General features: G+C 36.1%; 1 protein-coding gene across 2 annotated transcripts in view; it reads right to left on the reverse strand.

The window, feature by feature from the left end:
- RABEP1 (rabaptin, RAB GTPase binding effector protein 1) overlaps nt 1-14,075 on the reverse strand; it is a 107,164-nt gene that overhangs the window by 29,744 nt on the left and 63,345 nt on the right. For both annotated transcript variants that reach the window (XM_081218734.1, XM_081218733.1), the window contains 4 exons: nt 13,119-13,238; nt 7,592-7,727; nt 4,088-4,266; nt 1,924-2,055 (listed from right to left, as the gene is read on the reverse strand). In XM_081218734.1, the coding sequence (XP_081074860.1) occupies nt 1,924-2,055; nt 4,088-4,266; nt 7,592-7,727; nt 13,119-13,238 (567 nt within the window). The remainder of the gene's footprint in view (nt 1-1,923; nt 2,056-4,087; nt 4,267-7,591; nt 7,728-13,118; nt 13,239-14,075) is intronic.

The following is a 14,075-nucleotide window of genomic DNA, read 5'->3' on the forward strand; positions in this document are numbered from 1 at the left end:
CTCAATATAAAACAAGTACATTCAACATTCAAACTGCAAAACATCAGATCTGAAAGGCTATAAGATATTTCAATGTCAGAAAATGTTATGCACAATATACAGTATAAATCTGTTAAGACACTATTAAAAAATTTTAAGTGCTTCACTATAAATCACAACAAATTTCCTTTTCCTGTTTTCCTGCTAGAATATTTTTTTTTAAGTATGAAACTTTGCCAAACATTCCTGGACACAGGACTGCATGATGCAGAAACCACATAATATTTGGCAGTACGCAAAAATTGAGACATTCTCTTGGAAGTCTAAAAAAAGACAAAGCAGAATCAGGGCAAGGTTCTCAGTGTATGAGCCAAGAAAGAGAATGTACAAAAACAATTACATCATACTTTTCAGTGTCCACTAGGATTTTTTTAAAGCATTTTTTTCAATGTCAAATAATCCATAAACATGGAAATATGAGCCACCAGCAAGTAGATTTTACATGGCTCAGAGTAAATCTGCAAATTAAACAAAAACATAATACCTTTGAAAGTGAGAAAAGACCCTTATCCAATTTACCTGAAACTGGTTCACCAGGCAGGGAAAGGAGGTAGGGGTGGGGGAGTAAGTATGAATCTCTAAACAGCAGGAACAGTATAAATGCATATGAGCATGGACAGCTAGTAGAAACGTCTGGCTGTGAAGTGGAGAGTATGCTAAGGCTGAAAGGGTCAATTCAACTCCAAAGGCCCTAGTATGGCAAACTGGGGACCTTAGTTTTTACCCTAAAGTCAATTAACAGAAGCATTTCCTTCCCTAAAGAAGAGATATCAGGGCTTCCCTTGTGGCACAGTGGTTGAGAGTCCACCTGCCGATGCAGGGGACGTGGGTTCATGGCCCGGTCCCGGGGGATCCTGCATGCCGCGGAGCGGCTGGGCCTGTGGGCCATGGCCGCTGGGCCTGCGCGTCCGAAGCCTATGCTCCACAACAGGAGAGGCCACAGCAGTGAGAGGCCCGCGTACCGCGCAAAAAAAAAAAAAAAAAGAGATATCAGCTTGAGTCTTGAAGGATGAATAGAAGAATTCCAGAACTCAGAAAGGCAGAGGGAGGTAAGCATTCCAGGTAAAGGAACCAATGTGCAAGGCAGAGAGTATAGCACAACAAGATGAGCAATGTGGCTAAAACAGAATGCATATTGTGAAGGGTCTTGACTGTCTGAGTGAGGAAGTTGCACTTAATTATGTAGGTAATGGGAGTGAGTGGTGGTTCTGACTAGGGGAGTAGCCTGGCTATAGCTACTCTTAAAATAAGTCTGACAGTAATGCTGAGGGTACAGTGGAATGGGACAGGCTGAAGACAGGAAATGTAATGAGGAGGCCCTTGCCACATGTGGGTGAGAGGCGATGAGGCCATAGGAACACCGCTTTCCACTTTCCACCTCCAGGTCTCTCTACTCTGCCCATTCCCAATACCTGAAATGCTCTACCCTACTCCATCACAATCTGCCAAACCCCACACACTCTTCTCAGGGCTTAAGATCTAATACTTGATAATACTCAAATACAGGCCATAGAGAATTAAGTGTTTCAATACTTTAGATAAAATCTCTTTTAAACAAAAGCTCAAGGTATTAGAAACATTTATTCATATCAAAAAAGATTTTGCAGATATTATTTAAATTTTCTTCTAATGTTTTAATTTTGGAACCGCTAGAAAAAAGAACATCTAATTGTTTCACAGACCATGAGAGAAACTGCGTGTTTCAAACTGTACTACCTATAATACTGTAAAAATAGTTGAAAATAAAGTATTATCACTTTAGCTAATTTTCAGCTAGTAGCTACTACCCACTTCCCATATGAACAATGTAACTAACCGATATATGAGAAGCTAAAAATGGTTCACACTGTGTATATGATGATTTTAATTATAGATTCATTATACCTCCTCATTTGATAACTGGGCTGAAGATTCTTCATGAGTTAAAGAACACACTACTGGTATTTTTACTTCTTCCTCAACATTTGTTTTTTTATGATCCTTTCTCTTACTAAGTCTTTGTTGTTCATCTTCCTCCTAAAAGTTAGGAAGAAAAAATACATATTACCCAGGTAATCTATACTTAATGATTCCCACAGTTCTTTAACCACTCAAAACAAATATAAAAGTATACTACATGAAAGGCAAAACAAAAGAGAGCAAATCACCCACCTCTTCTTCAAGTGATTTGAGAAAGAAAATTTACATAGAATGTTCCTTCGGCTTATTATGGAAAACAAATAGGAAAAAGTTACGGCATTACACATCCATATGAAACATGTACAAATATATATGAAATACAAATGAATGACTGAAGCTGATATAATAATTCACTCAACAAAGATCAAAGATACCTTCAATGCCCCCCGCAAAACACTCTAGTGGGGAGGGACAAATACACGATTACATCACTATATAAGTATGTACAAGGTTCTATAGGAGAGAAAACAAAGATTTCATCTGAGGGAGCTAGAAAGGGGGGCCCAAAGAAGGTAACACTTGAGCTGGATCTTGAAGAATCAGTAAGATGAGTTTGCCAATTGTGTGAGAGGAGACAAGCAAGGGTTCCAGGGAGAAAAGAAGTATGTAAAAGGGAGAGGGGCACAGAAGAGCAGGCATGTGGGGAATACTGAATAATCTCATGTGACTAAAAAGAGGGCAGGCACATGAGTAGTGAGGTACATGGAGAAGGGGGTGGTGATTAAGTGCTTAGACTCTGGAATCAGAGATTGGTCAACCTTCAGATATGCCATTAGTCCCTATCTCATATGGGAACTTTTGTTGTGTGTTTTTCTGTTTTGAGAATCACATGAGATAAAGCTTTACATATAAAGCCTTAGCACAATGCTGGCGCATAGGCCTTAAATGACCAGTTCTGGAATTTAGACTATTCTAACGGGAAGCAGGAAAACCATGATTTTATCTGTACTTTAGAATCTAAATCCTCAAGTTGACTGTGTCTACACACAAGATGAATGAATCAATTAAGAGAAAAGAAATTTAAAAAGGAAAAAACTTCTGAAAAACAAAATCTAACCTAAGTTACACAAGATAATTTAAAATATTTCTTACAGTACCTACAAAAGCTTCTACACAGCTATCCTAGGGAAATATTTGCACACATACACAACATAGTATAGGATATTAGCTGCAAAACTATTTGAAATGACAAAAAAAAAAGAAGAAAGGAAGAAACCATCTAGATGCCCACTACAAAGAGAAGGATTAAATCAAAAATAGTACATCCATGTTACCAGCTAACAAGAATGAGATAGATCTCTAAAGTGAAAATATATCCAAGATGATGCTTATGAGAAAAATAAGCTACAGAATAAATACTTATACTATGATTTCAGTTGTATGGGGGGAAAAAAAAAAAGAAACCTGAATATACACTTATAAACACATAGAAGTGGTGTGGAATACTACCTTCCAAACTGATTATTCCTGATTACTCCTGATTACAAAAGTGGTTATTTCTGCGGAAGGAAGTATGTGAGATGTCAAGGGAGATTTTCACTTTATCACTTTATTTTTTCACTTTGTATTTAAAACAAAATATTTTAACATGAGAATGTATTTATGTATTACTCATATAATTTAAATAATTGTTTTTTAAGATACAGACTAAACAGGATCCTGGGTATGCAGCCCTCTAGACACCTGCCTTTTCATATCACCCAGCCTCTGCATCACCACCCATCACTGTCTAATAAGGCTTTTAGAGCAATGTCACAAAAGACATGGCCAGGATTAAACAATTCAGGAGCCCTAGGAGAACTGGACAGAGCTGCAGAGAAAGATTTTCTCAGAAGTATGCACTACTGCATCCTGCAGACTGAAGAGGATCATTTCTAAATCAGTTCTTCCCCTTCCCCCCAGACAAGGCCATTTCTAAAGTTGAAAAACAAAATCCCTCAAATGCAGCTATTATGTTTTTTGAAATGGCATACATCAACTTTGTTTCAGGCTTAAGTCAATCTATAATATACATAAAGAAATATGATCATGTGTCAGGGTGGAGTGGTTTATTAACAAGGCAAACAAGTCCTACAAAACTGGTATTCACCTGATCTTTCTTCTTCAATTCTTCAACTTGTCGGAGCTGTTCTGAAGTTAGCACAATTTCCATTCGCTGCATGTCCCTCATCAGCAAACGCTGAGATTCCAGGAACTGGTCATTGGCCTTCTGCCACGTGTGTTTCAACTGGTTGTGCTGTTGTCGCTCTTGCTCCAAGAGATGGCACACTGTTCAGGAATCCCCCAATCAAAAACACTGAACTTTAATGGTAGGCAATTTCTTTAACATAGCACTAACTAGACTAGACCTGGCCAAAGGTCCATCCGGTCTGGGATTCTGCCTCTGACAAGAACCCAGGGGCAACCTGCCATAGGACAAGGCAGCTGTCCCCACACCACCTGTCTAAGCAGAGTCTCCCAAAGTGTGTTCCTAGGAAGAGCAACATGTGAAAAAAAGATTTCTGTGCTCAGTGAGTTTCAGAAACCTTGGGTTAAAAACTTTTTTTCAAGATTTCTTTACTGCAGGACTTTGAACTCAGGGTCTTAAGTATGATATATAATACATATCTTGTAAGGTGTATATATAATACAAAACTTTTTGTATATATAATACAAAACTTGTGATATATAATACAGTACCTCCCAAATTGATTTGACCAAAAAATCCTTTCCACAGTGCCACTGATGTAACAAATGTTCTACGGAATACAATTTGGGAAACATTGCTCTAAAGGGAAAACACACAGTAACCACTCCTAATTGTCTTTAATACATTCTGAATAAATCTTGTTATCCAGGAATCCTTCTTGAGTCCATTTAGTTTTGACCTCTCAGGATAAGTCAAAGAATCTTTGTAAATGCTTGTGTTAATTGATATTCATCAGCTCAGCCATGTTCTTTGGGAAAAAAAGAATAGATGGTATCATCTATCAGCCCATCTACCCAGTTACCCAAGCCAGAAACCTGAGAGACAACTCATACTTCTGACTTTTCCTCACCCAACACATTCAACTGTGACAGAGGCCTACTAATGCTACTTCCTGTGTGATATAACACTCCATCTTCTGCCTTCTGCCTTAGATTTAGGACTCAGACAACTACAACAGGAGTCTCTTCATAACCCTTCCTGCCATTCGTCTGGCCCTCTGTATTCTATCCTCCACACTGCTGTAAAACTGAACTCTCTAGAAGGTAAAACATTACCACTCTCAAGCTTAAAACCCTTCAGAGAAGCCAGACACAAAAGGCCACATACTGTATAATCCCATTTATACAGAAGTCCAAAATAGGCAAATCTATAGAGACAGAAAGTAGATTAGTGGTAGCCAGGGGCTGGGGGGAAGAAGATAATAGGAAATGACTGGTAATGGGTACAAAATTTCTTTTTGGAGTAATGAAAATGTTCTGGAGGTAGATAGTGGTGATGGTGTACGACTTTGTGAATATATTAAACATCATTGAACAGGTACCTTATCTCGGTAAAGCTGTTATTTAGGAAAAAAAAAAATTTCTAAATCCTTCAGAGCCTCCTTATTACCAATATGATAAAATCCAGAATGCTTAGCCTAAGGTCTCCAGGATCTGGCCCATGTCTACCTCTCCTGTCTCACATTTTGCCCCACTGCCTCTTGCATTTTAATCTTGCTGAACTATATTTCTTACAGTTTCGTTACCTTGTTGCACCACATGCAAATGGCCTTGAATGCCATGCTCCTCTCTGACGACCTGACAAACACCTAACTATCTTTCAAAATTCCACTTAACAACCTCTTTTAAGAAGCCTATTCATGGCACTGTTGCCTCCTAACACACTTCCTAACACATATGATATGCAACTGCACTGCACTTGGTTGCATATCTGATTTCCCCAATTTAGGCTCTAATTTACACTGCTGCTCAATTTTTAACTATCTTCTTTTCACGTAAATACTACTTTTTTGGTGTGAATGTTTCAGTAGACATTACTCTACCCACCCTTACTCATTTTAATGAAACTTCTCAGATACTTCTCCAGGTATATTAGGAAGGTCTGGTAGTCTTGCACTATTTCTGGAAGGGTTGGGACACGCAGGTTAAACAGCAAGTCCTTTTTCTTCTGGACACCCTTTCAGAGTTTGAGTGTCGTTTTGACTGCAACAGCACTTTTGAAAAGCATTTCCTGAGAGCCAAAGACTCAAACACTGGATTACTTTAATAACATTTTATAAAATAATTCTGTAGGCTTATATAATTTCAACTTCCCACTATTTGGGATAAAAACCTAACTCCTATGCAAACCTGAATTATTTTTGGAAGAGCTATATTTTCCATGACCACAGTCCTAAATTTTCATATTAAAACATGTTACTAGTATAACCTGCAATGAATAGAAGATTTCAAGAGGTCCATGCATTTAGATGAGGTAAAAATTTAGATCTTTATTTTCACTAACCTCTAACTAAAATTTATCATTTCCTTCAATTATAAAATATAGACAACAAACCACGGTAAGTATAACAATACCCATGACTTGGTCACTAACAGGAGTCATAGATACTTTTGTATCTCAGTACAGTTGTTGCAGATATCTTAATATATTATTTATGCTCATCATACTTCAAAATTACAGTAGTTATTAGACCTGGTACTAGACCTTGTTATTTAATGCATTGATAAAATAGCACATTTATTACTGTAAGTTTGCAGTTATTTATATTTTGATAACTGCTTTATAATATAATTGATTTCTTTTATAATTCTATGTATTTTATGTATTAAAAACATTATTCTGAGAGGGCTTCACAAGACTGCCAAAGGAGTCTGTGACACAAAAAGGTTACAAATCTCAGGTATACAAGATTCACTAAAAGAGTTAAAGACAAACATATATTTTAATGGGAAAGGATGAGTCTATTTCCCCTATCCTGAGAAAACAGAGTCAATTTCTGCATCACTCTGCTACCAGACTACCAAAATCAAAATTATCTCTTATAAATAGGGGTGCTTCTTTTTTTTTTTTTTTTTTTTTTCAGTATGTGGGCCTCTCACTGTTGTGGCCTCTCCCATTGCGGAGCACAGGCTCCGGACGCGCAGGCTTAGCGGCCATGGCTCACGGGCCCAGCCGCTCCGCAGCATGTGGGATCTTCCCAGACTGGGGCACGAACCCGTGTCCCCTGCATTGGCAGGCGGACTCTCAACCACTGCGCCACCAGGGAAGCCCATAGGGGTGCTTCTTAAGAACACTAGAATATACCATCTGCCCTCTCTGTCCCATTTTCACTTTCGCTAATTCACCTCCACCAAAATAGGTCTGGAGCAAAAGCAGTTTAAGCAGCAACTTCCTATTATCTTTCTGCCCAGAGTTTGTGCCCTATGAATTCTTACTGGGGCCCTGGAGGAAACAGAAACCATTAACAATCCAAATATCTTTTCAAACCAACTGCAAAGCTTAAACTGAATCACTAACATGTTGGATTGGCATTTTGGAATTTGTTACTGTTATTAATCAATATCACTTTTACTTACATAGCTCTCTTACAGACTGAGATTAAAAATATAAAGAATATATATTTACCTTCATGTAATTCTTTCCGAAGTTTCTCAGCATCTTCCTGTAAAACAGATTTCTGAGTATTCAAAACAGCTACGTACATCTCCAGATCAGTCCTACAAGATTTCTCAGCTTCCAGATAATGATTCAGTTCTTTAACCTGAAAAAGATGCAATTCCATTAAACTAAAATTTCCAACAGTGTCTACCTTATAATGTAAGGTATAATGGTAAGTTCTGGAGGTGCCTTGAAAAAAGTTTACATTTATATTTATGTAAATTTAAATTTACCCCCAAATTAACATTTATAATTTTTAATTACAAAACAAACATATACTTACTAAAGAAAACTGGGAAAATAACATAACTGACAATAATTAATAGTAAGCATTATCCATAATCATCACCAGAGTAAATATGCAATTGAGATTACACATAACAGTTTTGTACCTTGCTTTTAAAAAGGTGGTTCCAATTTGTATCCCCAGAGCAACATACACATGTGCTCATTTTATCACATACTCAGTGAACCCAGGCTGCTGTTGTTTTTTTTTATTTTTGTTGTTGGTTTTTTTGTTTTTTGGTTTTTTTTTGTTTTCTTGTGGTACGCGGGCCTCTCACTGTTGTGGCCTCTCCCGTTGCGGAGCACAGGCTCCAGACGCGCAGGCTCAGCGGCCATGGCTCACGGGCCCAGCTGCTCCGCGGCATGTGGGATCTTCCCAGACCAGGGCACGAACCTGTGTCCCCTGCATCGGCAGGCGGACCCTCAACCACTGTGCCACCAGGGAAGCCCCACATCTTTTTTTATTAATGTCTTATTTCTGTTGAACAATTAACTATAATTTTCAAGTATTAACAATATAGTCTAATATCTGAAATAGTTCTAACCAAAATAAAATGCAATCTTGCCCCAGAAAGTGATTAAAGAATCACTTGCTCTACCCTTCCTCACAAATTGCCCATCCTAAATTGTGGCCATTTAAACTGACTTTCAACTTTTTCAAATGATTATATCTAATTTCACTTTCAAGATTATATTTATGCCTTTCTTCTTCCCATTTCTTCAACTTGAAATAGCTGCCAGATCTGTTTTCAGTTATCTTTCCTCCCAGACCATTAATACAGTACATTAGCACTGATCATGGACTAAAATGATTATTTACGCTACCATTTGATGCTTCACTGGAGGCTGTCAGCCAACCAGAAACGTACTGTACACTAACCAAGCATGACAAAGTGCTGACTGTTGTCAGGCACTTTCCCTATCACCTGGAGAGGTGGTAATTCAGTTAATGATAAAGGAAAGTCAATATGTCAGATATAAAATGGTGGTATATAACCACTAACTCTATCAGCTATTACTTCTTAGAATAAATATTTGACTCTATAAATAATGAATTAATTTCTAACATTCGAAAGCTACTGAGCAGAACTCTGGGAAGATGGTGACAGTGAATGTGTGGTACACGGATTTTCCTGAATTCCACACACCCTAACAACAGAACTAATAAGATAACAGAACTCAGAATACATGACATCTACCAAAAAGAAAAAAAAGCGATAATTAGAGGGTGGGGACAAACCACTGAAAGCTACCTATATGGAATTACATGGTATCAGCGTCTGTGCAGGAGAAAGTAAAGGGAAGCAACAAGGGCCGGAGAACTCCCAAAATATTCAACAGGGATTCCAACTTCACAACAGCAGCTGAAAAGTGGGAAGAGTTTCACACACTCCAATAGTGGATAAACACAACAAATTTATGTTGTAAGACTTACAATCTGGTTAGAATAAAACGGCATTTGATTTTCACTTACATTTCCTTGATTTCTAGTGAGACTGAATATCTTTTCACATTCCTTAACTTCCTCTTCTGTGAAATGCTTGTTCATATTCTTTGCTTGTTTCTCTGTTGGGCCTATTTGTCACTTATGGACATGGCAATTTTTATTAATTTTGGACACTAATTTTTTGTCAGGTATAGATAACTTTTAACAGTCTATAATTCTCTTTTCAACTTTTTGTGGTATCTTTTAATAAGGAAGTTTTATATTCTAATGTAGGCAAATTTGTCAATCTCTTCTTTCACAGTATTTTTACCTTATTTAAGAAATGTTTTTGTATCTCACATCACATATTCTTTTTAAACATCTAGAAGTTTTAAAGATTTACGTGTACTCTTAAGATTTTAATTCATTGACATTTTTGAAAAGTGTGAGGTAGAAAGCTAACCTCACTTTAATCCATATGTATAACTATTTGAAAAGCCTATTTTTAAATAATCCATACTTTTCCCACTGACTTGTAATGCCACCTGTCAAATATCAAATTTCCATATATATATGGATATATTTCTGGGCTCTCTATTCTGTTCCACTGGCCCATTTGTTTATCTTTAAACCAGCAACAAACTATCTTAATTACAGTAGCTACAGTAATAGTAAAGCTACTGTAAGTCTTAATACTGGTAGGTAGGGCAAGTCTCCATACCTTGCCTTCTTCAGAATTTTGCTGGGTGTCGGGGCTTCCCTGGTGGTGCAATGGTTAAGAATCTGCCTGCCAATGCAGGGGACATGGGTTTGAGCCCTGGTCCAGGAAAATCCCACATGCCACGGAGCAACTAAGCCCGTGCGCTACAACTACTGAGCCTGCGCTCTAGAGCCCACAAGCCACAACTACTGAAGCCCACGCTCCTAGAGCCTGTGCACCACAAGAGAAGCCACCGCAATGAGAAGCCCGTGCACCACAATGAAGAGTAGCCCCCGCTCGCTGCAACTAGAGAAAGCCCGAGCACAGCAATGAAGACCCAACACAGCCAAAAATAAATAAATTTAATTAATAAAAAAAAATTTTTGCTGGGTGTATTTCTGATTCTTTGCTTGTCCATATGAATTCTAGGATCTACTTATTGAGTTCCTTATTAAACCCTGATGAATCTTGAGGGGAATTTTGAATTTACAGATTAATTTGGGGATATACTGCCTGCTTTACAATACAGTATTTTCTCACTCAGGAGCACACATGTATTCAAATTTTCATTTATAATGTGTTCCATAAAGATCTTACTCATTTTTATTTAGATACATTCTCAGGTAACTAATATAGGTTTTGTTTGTTTGTTTGCTATTGTGAACAGGAATTTTTCCCCATTGCATTTGTAAGTTGGATATTACTGGGGTACATAAACACTACTATTTTTGCATGTTGATCTTGCTGGAAACAACTTTCCTGAACTGTTATTAGGTCTAACTGTATGTCTGAATATTCTCTTGCTTTCCTATACAGAAAATCAGTTTCACTGCTTTCTTTCCAGTTATTATGCCTCATTTCTTCATCTTGGCTTATCTTACCACCTAGGACCACATAAACAATCTGAACAAAATCACTGAGCACGGGTCTCCTCATATGTTCCCATCATTAATGGTAAGGCTGCTAAACATTCATCATTAAGTATGATGTTTGCTGAAGGTTTGACAAATAGCCCTTTAATAAGTTATTGGGTGTTTAAATTTATCAAATGCCTTTCTGAATCTAAGATGAATTTATTACTCTTCTCCTATAATCTTTTTATGTGGTACATAAAAATAATAGGTTTTCTGGTGATATACCATCCTAAATTTCTGGGAATATCCCTTTTTGATCATGATGTCTTTTTTGCTTTTTCTTTTCCTTTTTTTTTAACTACACAGCGGAAAATTTTTGTTTCTGTATTCCTAAATGAGACAGATCTACAATTTTCTTTTAATACCTTTTTGTGAGTTTGTTTGTAATGAAGTTATGTCTCATAAAATAAGTTGGAGAGCTTTCCCTCTTTTTCTGTTCTCTAACACAGTTTGTAAAATATAAGGATTACCTCTTTCCAAGAGCTTTGGAAAAACTTGTCTGCAAAACTAACTGTGTTTAATGTCTTTTGGAGGATAGGAGACAGGAGAAAAGGAGATTCTGACTATAAATTCACTTTCTTTAATAGTTACTAACTATATCGGCTCTCCTATTTTATCTTGAGACAATATTGGCTAATTATTTCCTATCAGAAATTTTTTCATCAAACTTACTTCATTTCAAACTTATTGCTGTGACATTGTCCATAGTATTTATTTTTAAGTCTCTACTGATTTGTAGTTATTTCCCTCTTTCATTTATAATGGCTTAAGTCTTTTTCTTTTTTCCTAATTAGTCTTATCAGGTTTGCCTATCTTACTACTTTTTCCATTAGATTCACAATTTTCCTTTTGCTTTTCTATTTCACTAATTTCTGCTCTTACCTGCATTATTTCCTTCCATTCATACTGTTTGTACTATTGTTCTTTTTTCAGATTCTTGAGTAAAAAATTCAAATCACTCTAAATATTTTACAATTCTTTTTTCCATATGAGTTAAATGTTTTTCATTTTCCAAACATTTCATCTCAGCTATATTTTATTGTAAATAATTTAATAACCTGTGGTCAGAGATTTGGATGTGTATAACATCAAATCTTCAAAATCTGATGACATTTCCTTTGCGACATTATGAAATGTATAATGTACCTAAAAAAACAATATTTATTCCATGTACTATCCTAAGTGCCGTATGTGTTAACTTATATAATCCTCATAACAGCCTTATGAAGGAGGTAGTATTATCCCCATTTTACAGTTGAGCAAACCAAAGCACAGTAAGATTAATTAATTTGCCCAAGGTCATCCACCTAATAAATGTTGAGCTCTTAACTACTATGCTCTACTACTGTATAAAATGTAGTCTCTCTCTCACTCTCTTAGTGAAAGGATTCTATGTCTATTACATCTAAATTATTAATCAAGTTGCTCAAAACCCCTATATCCCTACTAATATGTTTTTTCTGCTTGCACTATCATTTGCTAAAGGACAGTTTAAATCTCCTACTATAATTGTGAATGTCAATTTCCCCTCATAATTGTCACTTTTTAGTTCACATATTTCAAGGCTATGTAAGATGCATTCAAGTGCATGACTGTCATAGCTTACTGATGAATTATAAATTAGAAGGGGTCCCTCTTTATCTCTATTAATTCTTTTTTCCTTTCATCCTATCTGTTTCATATTACAATTGCTAAACCGAGTTTCTTTTGATTAGAATTTACAAGGCATTGCTTTAAGTCTCTCTTTTTTTTTCCAATCTTATTTTGTAGTTTTATTTTAGGTATATGTCTTATAAGCAATATAAATTTACAGCCACACTATAGCTATATGTCATTTCTAAAAGATCAATTCTGGGGCTGATGTCAGAAAACAAAGTCACCTTTGAAAACTTTATTTTCCTTCATAACAAAACAAGAGAGATCAGGTCTCATTTTGATAAGAAAATAAACCCTGGCTTTGTAACAAAGCAGCACAAGCATCACTACTGTCATTATTTTAAATATCCATAAGGGGAAATCATCTCCAAACATTTTCTTGCATTTTCAAGAAAGCAAGAGTCTTAAGATGCATAGTTTAAACTACAGTTTACCCCCTTAGTATTCTAATTTTGCTCATAGCATTAGGGCAAAACCTTGGTTTCCAGCAAATGGATTACAATGTTTCACAACCTTTGAGGCCTCCAGCTCTTTAATCTTGTCTTCAGCCTCTGTCAGTTTATCTTTCAAAGCTGCAATTTCCTTCTCCATAGGCATCACAACAGACCGAAGTTTTTCAGCATCCTCTTGGGCCTATGGTTAAAAAGAATTAAATGCTACAACTTACTGATTTATTGCTTTTCTAAAAAACTCTGACCTCTCCACTTATTAAAATTAGTATAATAAATAAGTCTAGCAGGCACTGTATTAGCACTCACAAAATTGAACCATGTCTAACTTTTAAATGCTGCATTACTTTGAATGTCAAGTCATAATCACAGCTTTCCCAAATATCCCGTTTAGAACTTGGGAATAAGTAGGAAAATGGATCCACTAAGACAAATTTGACTTTTTTTTTTTTTTTAAGTGAAAGCAGGTTTATTTAGAGAGATACACATTCCACAGACAGAATGCGGTCTGTCTCAGAAAGTGAAAGCAGCCACAAATTTGACTTTTTAATTAGTTGAGTAACTGAGATGGAAAATATCTATATATAAAAGGAAATGCATATAATAAATAATTTTTATAATTCTGGTCACTAAATTAATGAAACCATAATCTCTTACAAATACTGAAAGGACTAATTAATTTTTTAACATAAAAAATAGAATTTATTTCCTAAAATATTACAAAATTATGTTTCTATAAAAGGGCTTCCATCTAATTATTTAAACAGGGTATTTATCATTTTACTTTTGATATCTACATGAAACAAACCCAAAAAATAACCCTTAAAACCATGCTGCTTTCCATCCTTCATTCTCAAAAACATGGGATTAAAAGGAAACAACATCCATAAACTAGTAAGTTGGTAAGAAACTTAATTTTATTTTATATACACACACGTATAGTCACACAGAAACAAAGGCAGACTCAAAAAGTTAGCTTTTTTCCTTCTAGTGAAAATGAAAATTAATCTTATGCACTGAA

Source organism: Mesoplodon bidens, assembly GCF_964165515.1.
Source record: "Mesoplodon bidens genome assembly, chromosome: 19".
NCBI classification, from domain to species: domain Eukaryota; kingdom Metazoa; phylum Chordata; class Mammalia; order Artiodactyla; family Ziphiidae; genus Mesoplodon; species Mesoplodon bidens.